This window comes from Rhinolophus ferrumequinum, chromosome 21 (genome assembly GCF_004115265.2).
Source record: "Rhinolophus ferrumequinum isolate MPI-CBG mRhiFer1 chromosome 21, mRhiFer1_v1.p, whole genome shotgun sequence".
NCBI lineage: Eukaryota > Metazoa > Chordata > Mammalia > Chiroptera > Rhinolophidae > Rhinolophus > Rhinolophus ferrumequinum.
This window is the reverse complement of record NC_046304.1, coordinates 15,727,257-15,746,693: the sequence shown is the minus strand read 5'-3', so window position 1 is coordinate 15,746,693 and position 19,437 is coordinate 15,727,257. Positions and strand designations below refer to the sequence as shown.

The 19,437-nt window shown below is 57.6% G+C and overlaps 1 protein-coding gene across 1 annotated transcript; it reads right to left on the bottom strand.

Annotated features, from left to right (window-relative positions):
- Positions 1–974: 974 nt before the first annotated feature.
- Positions 975–17,563, bottom strand: MNT (MAX network transcriptional repressor). The gene is made up of 6 exons (XM_033090910.1): positions 17,082–17,563; positions 11,001–11,580; positions 10,371–10,412; positions 10,104–10,215; positions 4,696–4,888; positions 975–4,528 (listed from the first exon to the last, which is right to left on the bottom strand). The coding sequence occupies exons 1-6, from the start codon at positions 17,152–17,154 to the stop codon at positions 3,771–3,773; spliced, it is 1,758 nt and encodes a 585-aa protein (XP_032946801.1). The 5' UTR covers positions 17,155–17,563; the 3' UTR covers positions 975–3,770.
- Positions 17,564–19,437: the final 1,874 nt, after the last annotated feature.

Below are 19,437 nucleotides of genomic sequence, written 5' to 3'. Positions count from 1 at the left end.
GAAGGGCTGGTGGACTTGTGGGGCAATGTATCTGGCCTTTTGAGGCTTTCCTTCAGCAAATGGAACCCCGAGATATTCGTGGCCACCACTCCCTTCCCTAAGGCTGACCCCCTTCCCCCATATCCCCAGACCCACCCCAGGAAGAGAAGCTGAGTCAGTTCCCCTGCCTGGGGCGGGTGTCAGGAAGTTAGAAAAGGCAGGAAGGGGCAGCATGCCTGGTCCATAGCTTGGCCCAGGTGATTGTTCCCTCACCTCCCTACTTACTCCTGGGACAGCCTGCCAAGAGGCTGGTTTCCCCTAAACTGGGGAAAGATGTAGTCAAAGGGACAAAGGTCTTCCAGGCCCAGGTTAGAAAGTGGCTTTGACCTCTTCCTCTTCTTGTTCCTTTTCCTGAAAGGACAGCTCATGGACTCCCCATATGACCTGTCCTAACCTCTACCCCATAAACACATCCCCTCCCCAGAGGCCTTCACCTTCTGCGCACTGATCCTCCACCCTTCCCACTAGAAATTGGTTGAACTCAAGATTCCCAATTCTACTACAGGCCGCAGGGCAGGATGGCCGTGCTTGGGGAACTCTGTACCAGCTGACTGCAGCACAAGGACCCAGGCTAGCTGTGTGACTAACAAATCACTCACCCACCTCAAACTCGTTTCCTTTTCTGCCGGAATGGGGCTGGTTCTTGGTTTATGTACCGCACCGTGCTATTAGGAGATGCAATACAGTTAAGACAGTGTTTGTAAAAATGGTTTGAGGAAGTATAAAGTATTGCAAAAAAATAAGGCCAGAGACGTGGTTCTCAAAGCTTGAGGCTTCAGCACTGAGATCAGAACAGGAAGGTCCCTAATCCTTTTCTAAAAGTGATCCCCCCAAACTTCAACAGGGAAAGGACCCTGCTGCAGGTCTTTACCGGAAGGTCTCTACCTCGTTCTGGAACAAAAGGACCCAGATGCTGCAAGCTGGCAGCTCCAATCTCAGGTTTCAGTGCAGGTTTATTTCAATTTTATATTTTATTCCAGGCAAGTGCTTATTACAAGGGTAGTATTCATGTCTCAATACCTAGTCTTGGAGCATGAACAGCCACTAGAATACAGTTCAATAGTAAAAATACAATATGTACAAAATTAGGGTTTTTGTATTTTTTTTTTCCCCACACAGCAGATGTATCCAAACACATAAAAATCTCTAGTCTGGGGTCACTACGGTTTATATTTCGGGAAACGGAGACACAGTGACCGAGTCCTCACTGTAAACAAGGGCCACCTCTTGGGGGGTGGGGGTGGGACCCTGGGATAGGGGAGAAGAAGCTGTTCCTGGAGAGAGCAGGGCTTGTGGTGACCCTTAGCTCCCCTCCAGGCATTCCCTGCCCTTCTTTGCCCCCCACCAAGGAACCAGCCTCCCCCTCTCCCCGAGGTAAAGACTCCCAGCCAGTGAGCCACTCCGAACATCAAAAAGTAAAACACGCATGAGAGGTAAGATGTGTGTGTGCACGCGCGCACATGCGCGTCCCCCAGGCTGGAAGGGCTAGGGAGGGGAGGGGCAGGCGGTCCCACAGGGCGAGGACAGATGTGGTCCTGACAGCTCAGAGGGGAGATGCCCAAGGAAGGGCTGGGCGGCGGCTGCCCTCTAGGGCACACAGCGTCACAGCATTCACAAACGACGACAAAAACAACAGCTACAACACCCATCGTCACCAATCTGGACATAGTCATTCGGCACTAGATTCAGAGGCCCCCCGTTGCTGGGGCCGGGGAGGGTCAGGGGCAGCGGGCGGATGAGGTATCTGTGCAGGCCCGAGGGGCAACTGGCTGACAAGTTTCAACTCTGGACCGGCCTCCGGGTGCAGGGAGGCGAACAGAGCTGAGAGGCGGGCTCACCAATGCTTCTGTTCCCTGGGTGCCAGGCCTGCTCATCTCCCTCTGCTTTTCCACTGTAATCACACTGGGAAGAGAGACACTGGCTCCCTGGAGAACCAGGGTGGTGGTGGTGGCTGCAGGTGCAGGAAGGCAGCAAGCTTGTAAGGTGGGAGCGCTGTGGGGCAGTACGGGGTTCCCTCCTGGGGGCTGCTAAGGCATGGATAGGCCTTCACATTCCCCACCCCCAGGAGAGAATTGAGAAGAAAAGTCCCCTGGGAGGTCTCCAGGGTCAGGAAGGAAACCAAAGGGAGTTCTTAGGCATCGAACTCTATTCAAGACCTCTGCTGTCAGTCTAGAGGATCCTGGGCCCCTACACTCACCCCACCCCCAAGCCTGTCAGTGCAAACTTCACAGCTAGGGACACTTGCTTCCTCCCCCCACACTGAAAGGCCATCAGTGAGTGTGTCCAGGTGGGGAGCCAAGTGTGCACGTGTGTGTAACTGAGTGTCTGCCACAAGGCCACTTGTAATAAATACCCACATAAAAAGAAGCCAAAGCAGTCTGCCAAGGCAGAGGCAGGGAAAGCAGCATTTCCTGCACACCAGGCCCCCACGCTCCTCCCCACCCCAAGCTTGGCCCTGCCCTTGGCCCAACAAAGGACCTTTCCTCAGAGAAAAGCGGTATAGCACACCACAGCTCCCACCAGGAAGGGTACACTCAAAACAGCCCGCTGGAGAAAGGCGGACGCCTCAGGGAAAGGTGGTGCGAAACGGGGCAGAAGCAGCAGCCTTCCAACAGTCTGGCCCTGCTCGCTCTCTACAGGACCCCAGATCCAGTTTGGAGAAAGGTTGGGAGCTCTAGTGGAACCCCTAGATTTTAACTTCCTGATTGCCTCCACAGTGTGGCTTCAGGCTCCCGGAACCACACCAGACGCTGGCCCATGTCTCCCAGGTGGCATGAGGCACCCAGGTCCACCCACCCCTCAGGGGAGCACAGAGCACTGAGCAGAAGCCAGGGAGACGGGAGTAAATGCCAGACAGCACCCTTTCTCTCTGCCTTCTGGAAGCCAACAGCCATGCCCAGGGATGGGGACAGGGGCCCAGAACATCTCTCGGTTCAGACCCAGACTGCGGGGGGAGGGGGGGTGGCGACAGGAAAGATGGGGACAGCCAAGCCCCCTTACCCACCACATCCTCAGCCTATCCTCCTGAGGTCAAGAGCCCAGTGGCAAGGGGTGGGCGTGGGGGGGGGGGCGCGTCCAGAAGCTTGGCAATAGCTGGGGTTTGGTTTCTTAACCAGCTTCTGCTGTAAGGAATCACAGTGACTGCACCTGGGTCACAGAGCCCCAAGAGAGGGCGCCCACCTCTCGGTAAGACTCCAGACCAGCCACGTCCTAGGACCTGTCACCTGGACTCAGAGCAGGGCTCACAGTGGTCCCCAACTTTTTGCACCAAGTTGCTTCAGTTCAGCTTCCCCCCCTTTCCCTCCAAAGGCCTGGGAAGAGAAGGCAGAGGCTCAGGAGGAGAGAGCCCGGGCGCTCAGCCACCTCACCCGACAGAGCAATAGCAGCAACAGCACAGGAAGGCCGCAGGGGAGGGACAAGTTCCACATCACACTGGTTTCAGGGCACCACATGGGGAGGCAGGAAGGGCACCAGGCCGGACAGGCAGCAAGCCCACCAGGGCGGCTCTCATCACTCTACCATGTCCTAGTGCAGTGGGGTACCTCCTGCCCTGTGCCCAGCTCCCCGGGGCGGCCCCTCCCTCCCCTGGCTCAGTCTCTGCACCCCCTTCCCCTAGGAGGCCTGGGGGTGGGGATGGGTGGGGTGGGCCTGGCTGGAATGTGTGGAGCTGGTGGGAGAGTGGGGGACAGGCCCCCCTCTGTGCCCCCACTGGGGGCCTCTGAGCGGCCTCCTCAAGCCAGCTTGAGTGTGCTGACTGGGAAGGAGGGCATGGTGACCATGGTCACAGGGTTGAGCACTGTCTGGCCCACCAGTTGGGGGTGGTGTACCACCTGAGCCCCCACGGCGGGCTTTGCCATGACGGTGGCAGGAGGCCCCAGCCCGCCTGTGCCATTCACTTGCTGGTGCGAGAGGGTGTGGGCGATGTGGCTCACCGCCACGGGCTGGCTCACTGCCACGGGCTGTGGGTACAGGGGCAGCTGGGAGCCAAGGTGGGCCACGTGGTTGAGGGTGGCAGGGTGCACTGTGATGTGGCCAATGGGGGGTGTGGCAGGTGCCAGCTGCACAGCAGGGCTGGGGGCAGAGGGGGCGATGTGAGCAATGTGTTTGCCGCCCGGCCCCTGGAGAACGTGGTTCACAGTCTGGATGACTGAGGCGTGGGTAGTGGCCGTGTGGGCGATGACCGTGGAGCCTCCCCCAGCGGCAGCCACCAGATGGGCCGGAGCGGGCACCAGCGTCTGGGCAGGGGCAGCTTGTGGGGGAGGAGGGGCTGGCAGAGGTGTCTTCTGCTGTGGAGGCGGCTGCTGCCCGGGGAGGTGGGCAGGAGACAGGGCCACAGGCTGGGAGTGGGGGTGTGGATGGGGAGGCAGAGGCGCAGGCGCAGTGCTGGGCGGTGGCTTCGGCAGCTCCGGGTGGGGGCGATGGCTCAGCTTAGGTGGGCCCAGGCCAGCCTGGTCGTCCTCCATATCCTCGTCTATGTTGTCCTCACCCTCTGTGGGGGGACACGGGGATAAGGACAGGTCAGAAGAGCTTGGGAACAAGAGACTGGAGAAGTAGACGCCCTTGGGGTTCTCGGGCTATGACAGGGCTGGGGCGGGGGGCATCTTTTCTAGCAAGCAAAGGCCTGGACAGGAAGCTGGCATGAGGGGTGGGGCTCACCAGAGGCAGTAGAGGTGGAGGCCTGGTCGTCCTCGGGCTGGCCCGTCTGCCGGAGCACGCGGTCAATCTCCAGCACATCCATCCATTGGCTCAGCTCGTGCTTGAGCTCCGCCAACCGCTGCTGCGTGGCAATCTTCTCCCGTGCCAGCCGCTCCATCTCATGCTCATATTCCTTCTCCTTTCTCTTCAGGGACTGGAGAACAGGGCAAGGGACAGCAGAGTACCCTGAGTAGGAGCCTCGGGGCCACAGTACCTCAAATATCTCCCCTCAGCCACCCTTGCTTCCAGATCCCCTGGCCCACAGGGGCAGGTCTGCAGTAACCGGGGGGCCCAGGCTGATGGGGGCTGATGGAGACCACAGCTGCCTCGTGTGCCGTGGCTCTGCTCAGTGAGGGCCAGTGTCCCGGGGAATATGGGCTCTCAGGCAGGTACCACTGAAAGAAAGCACAGATCCAAGTCAGCTGCTCCCCCATCTCTACAACTCTGTCCTAAGGGGCTTTGCTGCCTCTTGCTCCATCCACCCTCCTGGCAGCATCTCCCTTCACTCTGCAGAGGACAAAAAGGATAAGAGACTTCTCTGGTATTGCCCAAGGCCTCCACCGCCATGCACTCCATTCTGTCACTCACTGACATGAAACCACAAGCTACGCTCCTTGAATTCCATTCCCCCAAGAATCGCAAATGATCCAGCCCTTCTCTCTACTTCATCAATCATTAGTCTCAACTTCAGTATCCTTAGAGGATAACCCACTAGATTTTGTGACACCCACCCCCACCCCCACCCATTTCATATCCTTACCTGCCTCCATCTTGCCCTCAGCAGCTGCTGGCTCTGCACCTCCTCCCTGAGTTCCGGGACTACTCCCCGCGGTATCCAACCATGACACCTCTACCCAGCCTCTATTTTCACACTGTGCCTGCAGCCTCCAGTCTCCCCAGGCTGCTGAAAAACCCGCAAGCCCTGGAATGTACCCTCCTTTCACATCTGAACCTGAGTTGCAATGAACAATGAGGAATGGCTCTTGGGGTACTGGACAGCACCCCTGCAGAGGCTTCTGTCCGCCACCACAGGTTCCAGGTCACTGTTGCCCCAAGACACTGATCCCACCCACTTCGCTAAGAACCATGGGGGAGCTCCCTTACCCACGGTGCCCTTCAATTCATTCAGGGCCACAGGCAACCTGTGCTGGATGCCTTGCCTCCCTCACTGTGACACTGCTTCCCTATCAGAAGGGTCTCCAGTTTCCCTCTGCGTGAGGTTTATTAGCTCCAAAGTGCCAGCTCATGACCCATTTCTCGACTTCCTTCCACACCAAACCTTCCCTGTCCTCCATGATCTCCTGACTCGGACACTATGAAACCAACCTAAGTCTCACAGGCCTCCCTGCTGCCAGCTGCTCCTTGACCCAGGCATGTCAGGACTGCTGGGTCTACCAGATGACACACACAATCCTGCCCTGCTGCGTCCTGGGTCTTACCTGCCCTGCTCCTGAGCTTCTCGCTTCCAAGGCTTGCCCGATCATGGCCAGGTGCAGAGCACATTGGCTCTTCACACACCAAACTCACCAGCTTGTCTTAGTTTGCCTCTCCCAACCCTGTGTGCCCTCTCCTCCCTTCTCACCCTTCTAGGGCTTATCTGCTCATGCTCCAAGGCTTCTGGAGCTGTCCTCTGCCCCACGTCCTCACCAGTATAGCCTCCTGACCTCCACCACACACCTGAGCATTCAATGAGACTGTCAGGTGGCGCTTTATCAGACACTAGTTCACATGACCTCCTAAATATTGCATATTTTGTCTTTCCATCTCAACACACACTGGCCCTGTTGGACCCTGGGAGAGAAGACAAGGATTCTTCTACAGTTAGTTTATACAGTGGTACCTCAGTTTTCAAACGTAATCCGTTCCAGAAGACCATTCGAGTTTGAAACGTTTGAAAACCGAGGCATAGTTTCCCCATAGAAAGTAATGCAAAATGGGTTAATCCGTTCCAGACCTTTAAAATCAACCCCTAAAACTGCAAATTTAGCATGAATTTTACTATCTAATGATACCATAGATCCATAAAATTTACGACATTCGTAAACCAAAATGTTCGTCAACGGAGACGTTCGAAAACCGAGGTACCACTGTATTCCGACTCTACCAGTGGCAGGGCAGAGCTATGCACAGTGTCTCACTCAGCCCCAGGGGAAGCATCTGTGAGGGCGTGAGCCTGTCAATTCCCACCTCTATCCTGTCTCTCCCCTTCATCGCAGTGAGTCAGTCACCCACTGGACTTGAGTATCCTGACACCATTTCCTACGGGCCGTGTTGCAGGGCCTCTCCTGATAGTTAACCTGCTCCTCCTGGGCATGGTGATATTTTCAACTCCACACACCAACTTGGCCCAACTTCCCCACGCTCCCTCCTGCAGCCCCTAACTCCTTGCATTTCTGACCTCAACCAGTAAGGATACCTCAATCCATTAATTAGTGCCTGCGACACAAAACCCAGGTCCAGCCATGCCCTGAAACGTGGTAGCTTTATACTTCTGTCGCCAGCCCCTAGCCTAACACAGCCCCCTCTATCCTGGCTTTGAGATTTACCTGCTTCTCCCCATATTTCTGCCAGAAAGATTCCTCCCCTGACCCACACACATCTGTCTGGCCTCTCACCCCAAGAGGCCAGTGCTGGACATGACATCAGATGAGGCCACATCAATAACGGGGCCTGTGGTGAATCAACCCTCACTCCAACCTGGCTGCTGGGGGCTGGAAGTGGCCGTCCTAAATTCTACCTGCTAGCAGGGAGGGCAGACTTCTGGCTCAGGGATTTGAGAGAACCTTAGGGGCCCAAACCTCTTCTCTCCTAATCCATTTCCCCACAAGCCTAGAGGCCTCTGGAAAATTTTCCGAGGGTCTAACTTCAGTCCACATTGCTACATTTAAAACCCATTCCCTTCCTACGACACCTGGATGTATGGTTTGGTACTTGCCTACTCCTCTTCCTGTTTCTGTCCACTTCACTGTGGCTTTCTTCAAATTCTTTACCATCTCCAAGCCATTCTGGGTCTGGCTGGGGCCTCCAGTCTTTCCACAGCTTCCTGCCTCAGCAAACGACCAAAGCCCTCAGTCTACGAGCCCTTCCATGTTCTCCAGTAGTCTTTCGCCTCCCATTTAATACCCTGCAGCCCCCCAGCTCTGTACGGCAACACTCCTGACCATCTTTAACTACCAGAAATGGATCCTGCTCCCTCCCACTGGAGAAACTTTGGCCTTCACTGCGCGTTCTGCCCTCCACTTTGCTTAGGTCACCCTGAGACCTTCGGGTCTCAGCTCAAATGTCCCGTCCTCAGCAACAACTTCCCTAACTCCCCCAGAACAGATCCTTCTATCCCTGTCCCTATTACGCCCTCATGGCATAGTCCTGTTTGATTTTATAGTCTGCCACAAGACCAAACCTACAAAAGACCCACACTTTCTTCTTTGCTCCTGCTTTAACCCCAGAATCCTACACATGGCTGTCCAAAAGTATCTGAATTAATAAACAAACGAGGTGGAGAATTTATAGCCTTGTAAGTTTCCTGTTTTTGCTTCCATTGTCAGCCCCAGGACAAGAATCTCTATGGACAACCTGGGTCCACCTTGCTTCCTTCCTACTCAGCCCATGCCCATGTCCTGAGTCTGCTGGTTCTGAGTCTCTATTTCTGACTTCTTTTCAAATCCACACGTCATGCAAACCAAGGCTCCCCTCCCTAAGTATGTATCTATAAAGAACCTTCTCACTTCTCAAGAATTGCTAAGTTAATATTAGGTTGGTGCAAAAGTAATTGTGGTTTTTGCAATTATTTTTAACCTGTTAAACTGCAACTGCTTTTACATCAACCTAATGTTTATAGACAGCCAATCTTCCTAACTACCCCATGATGAAGTTAAGTACTTTTTTTTTCCTGCTTAACACCACTGAAGTACAGGAGAGGAAACACATTCACAGAAATGGCACAGCATTTACACAGGGATTTTTGGTGCCAAGACATCTCACTGTACCATTGAAGGAACAGTAACTTCTAAGCCCAAGTTCTGTGAAAACATCCCAGATGTAAGCCTCCAGGGGAACCGTCCGTACGCACGCGAAGCCCCGCCCCTCCCGGGGCACACGCGCACCCACGCGGACCCGGCTTTGCTGCGTCACTCCCCGCCGGCCGCACCTTCCCTCCTTGCGCGCAGGAGCCCCGCCCCGCCCCTCCCAGGTGCCGAGAAGAAGCGCACCAGCCCCGCCCTCTCGCCCCTGGGGCGGGCGGAAGGGCGTGCGTTCCCGCCGGCTGGGAGCAATCGCGAAGCAGTGCCTCCGCCCCTCAACGAGTCAGACTGCGGTTACCACAGGCTGTGACCCCGCAGTCGAGGCCGGGGGAGGGGTGGCGCCCAGCCACTGGCTCCCAGCCCAGCCCCCAAGCTTCCCTAGCACACTGATGGGGAGACCCCGAGGCTCCTCCGCCCCCGCGCGCTCGGCGCGGGCAGGGAGCCCTAAGCTCCGCCCACTCCCCAAAGGCTCCGTTCCGACTCTATCTCCGCGGCAGCAGAGCGTGGCCGCCTGCCCCACCCCCACAGCCTCCTTCCCGGCACGCGGAACCGGCCGCTGGTTTCCAGGGAAACCGAAACTTGGGCAGTCATGGCAACAGTTTGATCTGGCGGGCGCCTCTCCCCCGTACTGCAGAGGAGAGCCAATGCCCAAAGGGAGGGGACACAAGGCCCGGAGGGCCCCTTGAAAAGGGCTTTTTAAAAACCCAGACGGAAGGAGGGCTCGGTGACCCCGGGGATGTCTGTCACCCAGTCAGACCGCCACATTTCCCCAACTCCCAGGTTTAACCCCCAAACTCGGGTCGTGGCACCTCAATGATCTCACTGGAAGGATCTTAATCCTTCTAGGATGAAAAGTGGGGGGGTAGGGGGCTCACCAGCGAGCCGCCATAAGGGGCCACGCCCAGGGTACTTCCCCCCCCCACCACACACACACACCAGGAGCGATAGACTGGGTTCCCGCCCAGGCACTGCGGGCGGGGTGGAGGTGCGGGCGGCTCCACACCCCTCTCACCCATGGTGCACTAATACCACCAGGGAATAAAGCAGAGCCTGGCACCGGGTTTGACACCGAGCTGTGGGGCGGTGCAGATGGCAGGGCTCGGCGGGGGAGGGGCTGAAAAGGGGAGCAGAGAGGAGCACCCCCTCCGCCCTCGGTGCGCAAGCGCACGCGTCTTCCCGTCCCCTCCCGGGCGGGGAGCCCCGCTGACGTCAGCCAACCATGTGCTCAGCGCCCGCGTGGAGGGAGGCGGGGCTGCGGCGAGGGGCGGAGGGCGGCGGGAATGGGGAGGAAGTTGGCGCTGCGTTGCCGCCACCACCCGCCTCCTCTCCACCGGCTTCCCTCCCCCATACCTGAATGTACCGCAGCGCCGTCCGCAGCACGCTCAGATTCGACGTCTTCTTGTCGTCTACGTTGGGGATGTTGCGCTTCAGGGTCTCAAAGCATTCCTTCAGATGGGCCCTCCTGGGGAAAGGAGGGCAAGCGGCGCGGGTCAGCCAGCGCCAAGGGGCTAGGGGCAGGATGGGGGAGGGGAGGGAAGGCCCAAGGAGAGCTTGGGAGAACCAAGGGTGGGCCAGAACCAAGGGTGGGACCAGAGCCACACACGCACGCACACACACCTGTTCTTCTCCAATTTGTTGTGGACTTCTCTGGTTCCGATCCTGCAACCCAGACAGACAGGGGGCTCAGGGAGGAGGGCCTGGTTTAGGCAGCCTTCCTTCCCCGGCCCCGCCCCCCCACCCCATGCCACAGGCTTTTTGTCCCGACTTTCTATAAAAGCAGCAATGGGAGATGTTCCCCTTGTGCCCCGGTGCGTTCACTCCCTGGAGGACACATGTATGCTCAATTCACAACCCCTTTAATCCTCGATGCCACCTCTCTACTTGAGACAGAAGGGATCCTGGGACTCAAGAAATAGCCAGTTTACCCCAGCCCTCACCCAAGAAGGCCTATAGTCCGACACTGTCCAAAGGCCTGGAAATGCTATCAGCCCTAACGTTGGAAGGGGTCAGAGAACACACAACCCTGAGAACAACAGAGGGCTAAGTAGCCATTGGCCACTCCCGGGCGGGGATGTGCACGGGCACAGTGAGAATGTCCGAATATCGGAGGGCACTTCCAGGTTGGAGAGGAAGGAGGGTATGGCTCTGAAGGGTTAGATGGGGAGGGTACTTTCTCTTGCACACACAGCCTAGGGGTGGGTAGTTCTCTCCATCCCACCAGCTCAGTCTCTGCCACACCTCACTCACCCCCCAGGCCTCTTCTTCTGTTCGCTGGATTTGACTTCTTCAGCTGGTGCCAACTTCAGGGTTCCAAGAGTGGGTGGGGGTGGCTGCTGGGGGGCCAGCTGGGGCTGGACTCCGGGGTGTGGTGCTATGGTCAGGATGGGTGTGGGTAGGGGCTGCAAAGGCTTGGGGCTGCCGGTCGGGGGAAGGGTGGTCTTAGAGTCTGGCAGTAGGGGAGCAGGGGTGGGCACCTGTGGCCTGGTGGGCAAGGGAGCAGACTCCTTAATGCTGAGTCCAGGGGTGCTAACTAGGGCTGGCTGGCGAGGGGCCAGGGGCAGAGGCTGAGCTGCAGGGGGCAGTGGTGGGGGCGGGGGCAGAGGCTGAGGGGAGTTGGTCACTACTGGGATAGGAATGACAGTCAGTGGGGTGGGGGTGGCAAGTGGTGGTGGGGGTGCCGGTGGGGGTGCTGGGGGTGACAGAGGCAGGGGTGGTGCCTCAATTCGGGGTTCTTCCACAGGAAGGGCATGGGCCAGCCTGGCCAGGCTGCTGGCCTTCTTCTGCTCCTGCTCCCGCTCCCGCTCCAAGCGAAGCCGCTCCTGCTCCTCTAAGCAGAGAGAACACAAGGGGTGTCTCAGTGGGGCCAACAGTCCTGGGCCGCAGCTTCATATGTCCTCCCACCCATCCTCTAACCTTGTCCAGGTCGGCATTCAGTGACACCTCTGCTCAGCCTGAGATGCCACAAATGCCCATCCACACCCAGCCAGGTACTGGGCTAAGTACCGGGGGCACAGCAGTGAACAAATGAAACAGACCCAGTCCCAGCCACTGGGGAACTCACAGCCTGAGGGGACAGGGGAGGGACAAGTAACAGGGATAACAATCCAGGCTAGGGGAGAAGAGGGGCCTTAGAAAGGTGGAGCAGGAACTGTCAGAGGATGCAGGAGGCCCGGGAGTCTGAAGGGTGAAGAGTCAGTTGATGAGCAGAGAGGGTCCGGAGCAACAGAGTGATAGGTGAGGTGGGCAGAAGCGAGTCCACAACAGACCTCACAGGCCACCGGAGGAGAAGGGGGGCAGGGAGCGGATCGATCACAGCTTCTAGGCAAGACCTCAACAATATTTACCAAGTACCTTCTGGAAGACAGGCAGCACCTTCATTTCACAGATGAGATAAATTAGCTCAGAGAGGGAAAGTGATTTGTTGAGGGTCACCCAGAAAGCCACAGGTAAAAACAGGCTAGACCCAGCCAGGTCTCTTCACACCTGGCGGATGCCCAATATTTGCTGTGCCAACATATGCTCACTCGGTGTAGGTACACACACACACACACCCACGGGTCCTAAAAAGAGCCCCCCACAGGCAGGACAATGACATCACCTTCAACTCACATGAGGAAACTAGACCCAGGACTTGGGACTACCAGGCTAGTTCCCAAAGCCTCTGGTTTCCTCAGGGACCATATAAAACATACGTGGTCCTTCTCTGCTGTTTTTCATGCTAGAACTCATTTCTCCCCGATACCCCCCCCCCCCCCCCCCCCCCGTCCTCCCACTACCCCCAGCAGTACAAACTAGTAAGAGGCAGGCAGAAAGGAAAGCTGAGTTTTTTAATACGCGTTGTACAGGGTAATGAGCTTGGGCAACTTGCACTGTCGGTCCAGCATCTCTGCTGAAAGCCCTACAGGAAGGGGAGAGGGCCCCTCCTATTCCAGAGGCCCAGCTCCATCTCCACCCTGCCCCATTTGGGGGCCCCACCATTCTGGTTCCCTGGCTACAGAGCTGGGCCATGGCCCTGGGGAGCAGCTGCAACCCCCAGGCCAGGGAGCAGGCTGGTCAACCAGCCCTCCCTCCCTCCTGCCCCAATTCACCACTGCTGACTAACCCAGCCAACAGGACCGGCCTACAGACACGCCCCAAACACGCCACCCCACAAGGGGCGGGGCTGAGGGATGAGGTTGGCTAAGTTCTCTCTCAGCAGGAGGGTATCAAACCCCCACTTGTCTGACGAATCAGGGACCCCCCCCCAAAAAAAAAATCCTGAGGCCTCAGGGACCTTTAGCCAATCAACAACTTGAGTGAGCCAGGCCTGCTTGGAGCCCCTCCCTCCACAGAGGAGGAGAGGCAAGGAGGAAGTAGAGGGGGACGAGCTGGGAGAGGGGAAGCACTCAGTGGTTTCCCAGCAGCCAGAGATCAGGGGTTGGACAGGTCAGCACCGGCCTCTTCTGTATCTCCCCTGCCCTTCAGGAAGTGGAGCTGCCAGATCAGGCCTACTCCAATGAGGGAAAGCCTTGCTCTCCCAGGCCTTTCCAGCCAACACTGACTTATGTTACAGCCCCAGAGAAAACCAGCTCTCTGTGCTCCAGCTTCCCACAGACCACACTGTTCATTACAGAGAGAGCCCTTCTCAGGCCCAGCTTGGGACATTCCTAGTCCTCACTCCTCCTCACCTCCCCCACCCCACCCCCAAGACAAGGCCCTGGAGCTCAGGGCCCAATACAGCCTCCACGTCCATTCCTTTGAAACAGGACCCAAACTTTCATTGGCCTTAGGGCAAATGTTCCACTCTCCCATAAGCAGGGGGACAGACAGGGCCCCAGGGGCCCTAGGAACTCAGATTAAAGGCAAACCTCTTATTTCCCATATTTTAAAGTAATTCCAAAGCTCACCCAGGAGATGGCAACCTCCTTCTCACCTACCCTCTCTTCCAAAGCTAGGCAGGTAGCCTCACAGCTGCCAGGAAGGACCCAGGTGAATGGCCAAGCGCTATCACACCTGGATCAGCATGATAAAGCTTAACTGGTGGTAAAGAAGAAGGGGTGGCCTAGGCAAGATCTAGCCCATCAAAGCTTCCTGCCTCCTCCCTGCCAGCTCTGACTCAGTATCTACCCAACAGCACTGCAGAGGGGGAGACAAAGTGGGGGAAGTAAGCTGGCATGGCAGTCCCTCGGGACCTCCCTCTGAAGTATGTGGGTTTAGGCTCTTTAAAATAATGCTCCGCTGCACCCATGGGTGCACTCCCTCCCACATATGCACATACATAGTCTGGTACCTTCCATGGGCTCTGCCCAGAGGCCACCCCTTGAGAATTTAGCATAACCCCTCTGGGGTGATCCCGGGGTCACAATGGAGAGTATGGACGTTGGGCTCCCTTTAGCCATCCCTAGCCACTGTGGCCCAGGGGCTCAGCAGGCACAGGGCTGGGGCCCGAGGAGTTTATACCTGGTGGCCCCAAATATTCAGGGTCATTCTCCCTTTCTGCATGCTAACAGGGAACTTGGCACATAAGGCAGGCCTCAGGTGCACCTGTGGACACTCCCGCCAGCTCCTTCCAATCAAGGAAGAAGAGGGTCCCATTCGAGCCACCTCCATGAATGCTGGAAATGACCAGGCGCTCCTGCTAACCACCAGGATGGCCTTGCCCTTCCCTCTCTGTGCGCTCACGTGCCCACCGCCCCCCACCCCCATCCTCAGGTTATCATGTGAGCAAACTGGCTGCTCCAGACCAGAAAACTGACCCTAGAGGTTAAAGGGGGGGCATGCACAAGAGGCTCCTTATTCAGAGCTGCTTATCAGGTACATGCCCTGACACAGCAGTTCTGGTCAGCAGGTTCATACCACCCGCTTCTCTCTCATTCTTCCCACTCCCCCGCCAGAGGACAGATCCTCAAAAGGAGTAAAAAACGAATTCTGGAGATTAAACTGCTGCAGCTGGGTTTACACAAGTTTCTGATGTAGATTTGGCTTTCCAGCATCCATCCATCTTCTTCTAAGACCCCCACCCCACCACCAAGAAACTGTGACTGGGCTGCTAAACTAGGCCTCAACTCAGCTCCCTGTCCCCAGTTCTCACCACCTGAAGGAGAGGGCAGAGATCTGCAACTTCTTAGGAGAGAATCAAGCTTCCTTCAAAGAACCAAGCTTCCTTCAGAACCCAGCTTCCTTCAAAGTGTTGTACACATAATTCCTGTCCTCCTTACTGGTCAGCTGTGGACTTACTTATTTTAGAAAAGGCAGCAGAGATAACAGTGGGAGTCTTTTCCCCTTCCCCATATGGCCAACAAGTCTGCAGGAAAAGTGAAGGTGAAGTGTTTCCTTGGGACAAGGTCAGGGTCAATCCTGTTCAAATCTAGCACAGTGCCTGGTACACAGTGGACACACAATAGATATTCTTGAATTGCATTGTGTTGATGGTGGCAGCAGATGACTCAGTCTCTAAATATTGTGCATGCTCCTACCCCTCGCCCAACGCAGGGCATTCTCGGTTACCACCAGCACTGTCCACCGCGCGACCCTACTCTGGACCCCAAAGACAAGTGGGAGGGGCGTGTGGGCTGATGCCCCAACTCCTCAGTTCCGCAAAACCCAAGCATCTCGGTCTCACATATCTCGATTGACTCTTGACCTTGAGAGGCCGGCTGGTCGACCCGACTAGGCCGGCTGACCCACCACTCCCCCCGCCCCTGGTCCACTGCCACTCCCCCCACTGACCGCGGCAGCACACGCTGCGCGCGCGCGCGCGCACACAACACACACTACTACCTTCTGCATGACTCATCATTGAAGCAACAATAGGCAGAGAGAAAGGAAAGGAGGGCGAGCGCAATCTCCACCACAGCCAACCGGGCTGAAGGGTTGGGAGGAGGAGGGTTGGAGAGGGCAGGAGCCCCCGGATACTGCACACACATCAACCGATCCACGGCTTAGGCCCTGGCAAAGGTCCGGAAATCGAAGGCCTATCCCCCCATCCCCTATTTCTGCAATACCCTGAAAGCTGAGGACCATCAACAAGGGCGCGTGGGGATAAGGGGCATCAGAATCTTCGTCTCCCCCCTGTGGAGGGACCGCCAAAGTTTGCCTCTTCTCAGCCTTGTTCATTCCACAATATGGCCAGGGATGTTGCCAGGAGGTCCTGGTGAGAATGTTTTGAGGTCAGTGGGAATATGTGAGCTCTAAATGACCTGTCGATCTGCGATTCTGAGGGTTTCCCAGGAACAGATACAGGAGGTTGGGGCAAGAACCGACAGGTGAGCTCGGCTCCTCCTCCGCAGGGCAAAGGCTCCCCCCAGGAGATGCCCAGAGCCAGGGCCCAACCCGGCGCGAGACCGGCCCCGCCCAGGCCCCGCCTCCGCCTGAGCGCGAGGCAGAGAGGAGGGGCCGGACCGCGCCGTCCCCAGCGGGAGTGTCCCCCGTGCACGTGGTCGGGGGCGGGACCCGTCCACGTCACCACCCGGTGTAACCAACGGGCTTAGAACGCAGGCACACGCAACATTCCAGTCGAGAGCGGGTTTGGAACGCGCAGACACGCCACATTCCACACCGGCTAAAGTGGGGCGCAGCAAGGGGGGCCCGGGGACTGCCCCCAGCGACCTACAGGCCATATCTCAAAACACCCTGAATCAGCCCGGCTCTCACCCAAACCCCGGACGCGCGACCCAGCCCAAGCTCTGGGAGGCGGGGTCAGGTGGCTGGCCTGGATCATAAGACACGCGATGTCATTTCATTCTGCAAAGGCCGCCTCCGCCCCAAGCGGCGCGTAGATCTGCCGGGAGCGCTCTCCGCACCCTCCCCACAAGGCCAGGGAAGCCGGGGAGCTGCTCGGCGTAGAGTAATTCCTACCCCCCACTCCGTTACACACACGCCCACTCGTGTGCACTCTACACTCTCCCGAGTACACGTCCGTTCATCCGCTCTCGAGGCTCTCATTACACATCACCCGTGCACACACGCACGCACAGGCGGGTCTGCCACCCCCACGCAACACCACTGCTCACCCCACCCCGCCGGCTCACACATCCTCAGTGCTACCGACCGCGCCTCTGGCCCACGCGAAAGTAGCCCCCCAGGAAAGGTGCACCAGGAGTGGCAGGTAGCTGGGGTGGCGCCCACAGGGGCCGGGTCCCTCGCTGCATGTTAATGAATTCATTAGTTAATTTCACTACCCACAACAGTCCTCCCCTGGCGGCTGCTCTTGCGCGGAGCCTAGCGCTGCCAGGCTTCGCCGGCCTCCTGGGCGGGGGTCCTGCCCGCGCGGTTTCAGCGTGGGTTCGGGGACCGGGGTCGCTAGCCTCCCCTTCCCGGGTGCCCCTGGGGCCCAGCCCGGCCGCTCACCACGTGCTCTCTGTTGTTGCTGCGCTTGCCATTCCAGGAAGCGGGCCGCCTCCAGTAGCGTCTCTATGCTCATCGCGCCGAGAGCTGCCGGGGGCGCGCCTGGGCCGAGACTGCGGCCCGCAAGCCAGGCACAGGTCAGGCTGGCGGGCAGGCAGGAGGGAGGGATCACCTCCGGGGGGCGACAGGGCTGGGCGGCGCAGCGCACTCCGCAAGGAAGAACGGGGGAGCACGGGGAGAAAAAATCAATGTCTCCCAAAATATTTGCAAAATACAATTTGCAAATTAAAAAAAAAATTGATGCAAAAAAAAAAGGTGGCACTGCCTCCCTCCTTCCCCTCCCTCTCTTCCTCTCTTCTAATGCCTCCCGCCCTGCGGCCCCCGGGAGTCCCGCCGACAAGAAAAGGCTTTGCAACAAGATGGCGAGGAGGCACCGACACACACAACAAGGGAAGGAGCCGCGCTGCCCCCGGCCACCGCCCCCGCTACTACACCGGGGCCACAGCCAAAGCCCGGACCGGAGCCCCCACCCGCTGGGCCGCGGCGTCTCACGGAAGGAGGGGCGGGGTCTTGAGAGAGCTGCTCCCGCCCACTATAGACGAGGCGCGCACACGTGTCCTGGTTCGGGGTGGGAGAAGCTCCAGCCGGGTTCGCGTACTGCATTTCCGTTTTCCCGCCTAGCCCCGCCTCGATTGCAAACCACAAGTGAGCAAGGACTGCGGGTTTGGGTCATTCACAACGAAATTTAACCTGCTGGAGGAAAGGAAGGATGGAAGACTCAAGACTTAAGTTAACTCAAATGAGGATATTCCGAGTCAGGGAAACCTTAAGGTGGTAGAGACTGGTTTGAATCCTACCCACACGTGACCTAGTTCCTGCAACCACCCGGCTGTTGCAATTCCCCCGGGATCCGCCCCTGGGCGGAGCTGACAGCAGGAGGCTGCCAGAGAACTGGCGCAGGGAGCGGAGTGGCGATCCAATTCCGCGTTTTGTCTCCCTTCCTCCCCCCGCAGTGCGTTCGCATCCTATTAGACGACGTCACCGGGCCGCGGGCCAATGGGCGGGCAGGACAACACGGCATGGAGCAGCTCCACATGGACACCCCGCACCGCCAGCCTTCTGTTTAAAGGGCCAGTGTCTAGCAGGGTCACATTAACTGGTGCGAATGGGGCCACTGTATGAACCGAGGGTGGAACGCCGAGAGGGAAATTCCGCAGTTGTGCCCTGGTCTATCCTCGACTCTTCACCACGCCTTCCTTTAAAACCAAGTCTCTCTCTCTCTCTTCTTCCCCTAAACTCTTTGTCCACCCATGTCTAATGTGGGTGGAGACTCCAACTGTGCCACCCCAGAGGCCACCCTGTCTCTGAGCCCCGGACGGGGGCGGTTAAGGCGAGGCACCCACAACCCAGACCAAGGGGGCGTGGTCCAAATCGGGAACAACAACGTGGAGGGCGGAAGCCCGGCCCTCCCCTTGGCCTGGCGACAGAGACCGCGGGCGGGACGCGGGGGCGGGGCCTCTTCGCTTGGCCTTAACCGCGCACGCCGCGAGGGTGGCGATCCCGGCTGGCGCTCGTCATCGCCGTCGCTTCTTTTGCTAGTATTTGGGGGCTTCTGGGGGTACAATCAGAAACTGACCTTGAGGTCAGTTTGCCCAAATCCTCTCATTTTGCAGATAGAGAAACTGAGGTCCAGAGACGAGATGGAACTTGTCTAAGGTCACTCAGTATTCCAATTGCTCCTTGCCCTGTAGGGAGGAGCATTTATTCCCTGACCCCACGGGCGACTCTTTTTGAAGGCAGTTCTAGGGCAGGGCACCCAATTAGAAAAAAAGTACTGGAGGAATACCAAATTGTTCGCATGGGAAGGGGTCGGGCCACTTAAGTTGTGATTGGGGCCACCAAAATCTACCTGAAACCCTGCTGTTCCACTTTGGTGGAGACCTCAGAAACCCCACTGGTACAGTTGGTAGTGACAGGCACAGGCCGGTTGAAGATGTATTAGGGGCACCCTGCAGCACGTCAGCTCTGCTGTCCCAATGCCAGCAGCCTGGGACCCCTCGGGCCTGACCCCAGATTCTTTCTTTGCTACCATAGCATATTGGGACAATGCCATTTGGGTTCAGGATCCCACAGCCTGGGCTTCACCACCATACAAAGTCAGAAAGCAAACCTTTCTGGCTACTCAGTGGCAGTCCATCATGACATGACATGACATCCCATCCCATCCCATCCCATCCCCACAGCGCCTTAAAGGGGTACGTTCCTATTTAGGGGACTACAGGAGAGCTAGATGCATTGAAGATGTATGCTTGTTGGCTTTGCTCCTTACCTTTGAAAACACAGTGCATCGTTGGCAAAG

Bases quoted from the DNA above. Each gene is read 5' to 3' on its own strand.
- MNT (XM_033090910.1), bottom strand. From the start codon at position 17,154: ATGAGCATAGAGACGCTACTGGAGGCGGCCCGCTTCCTGGAATGGCAA. The intron at 10,216-10,370 runs GTGTGTGTGCGT...TCCTTTCCCCAG, and splicing joins AACAAATTGGAGAAGAACAG to GAGGGCCCATCTGAAGGAAT. The intron at 4,889-10,103 runs GTATGGGGGAGG...CCTGTTCTCCAG, and splicing joins CGGCGCTGCGGTACATTCAG to TCCCTGAAGAGAAAGGAGAA.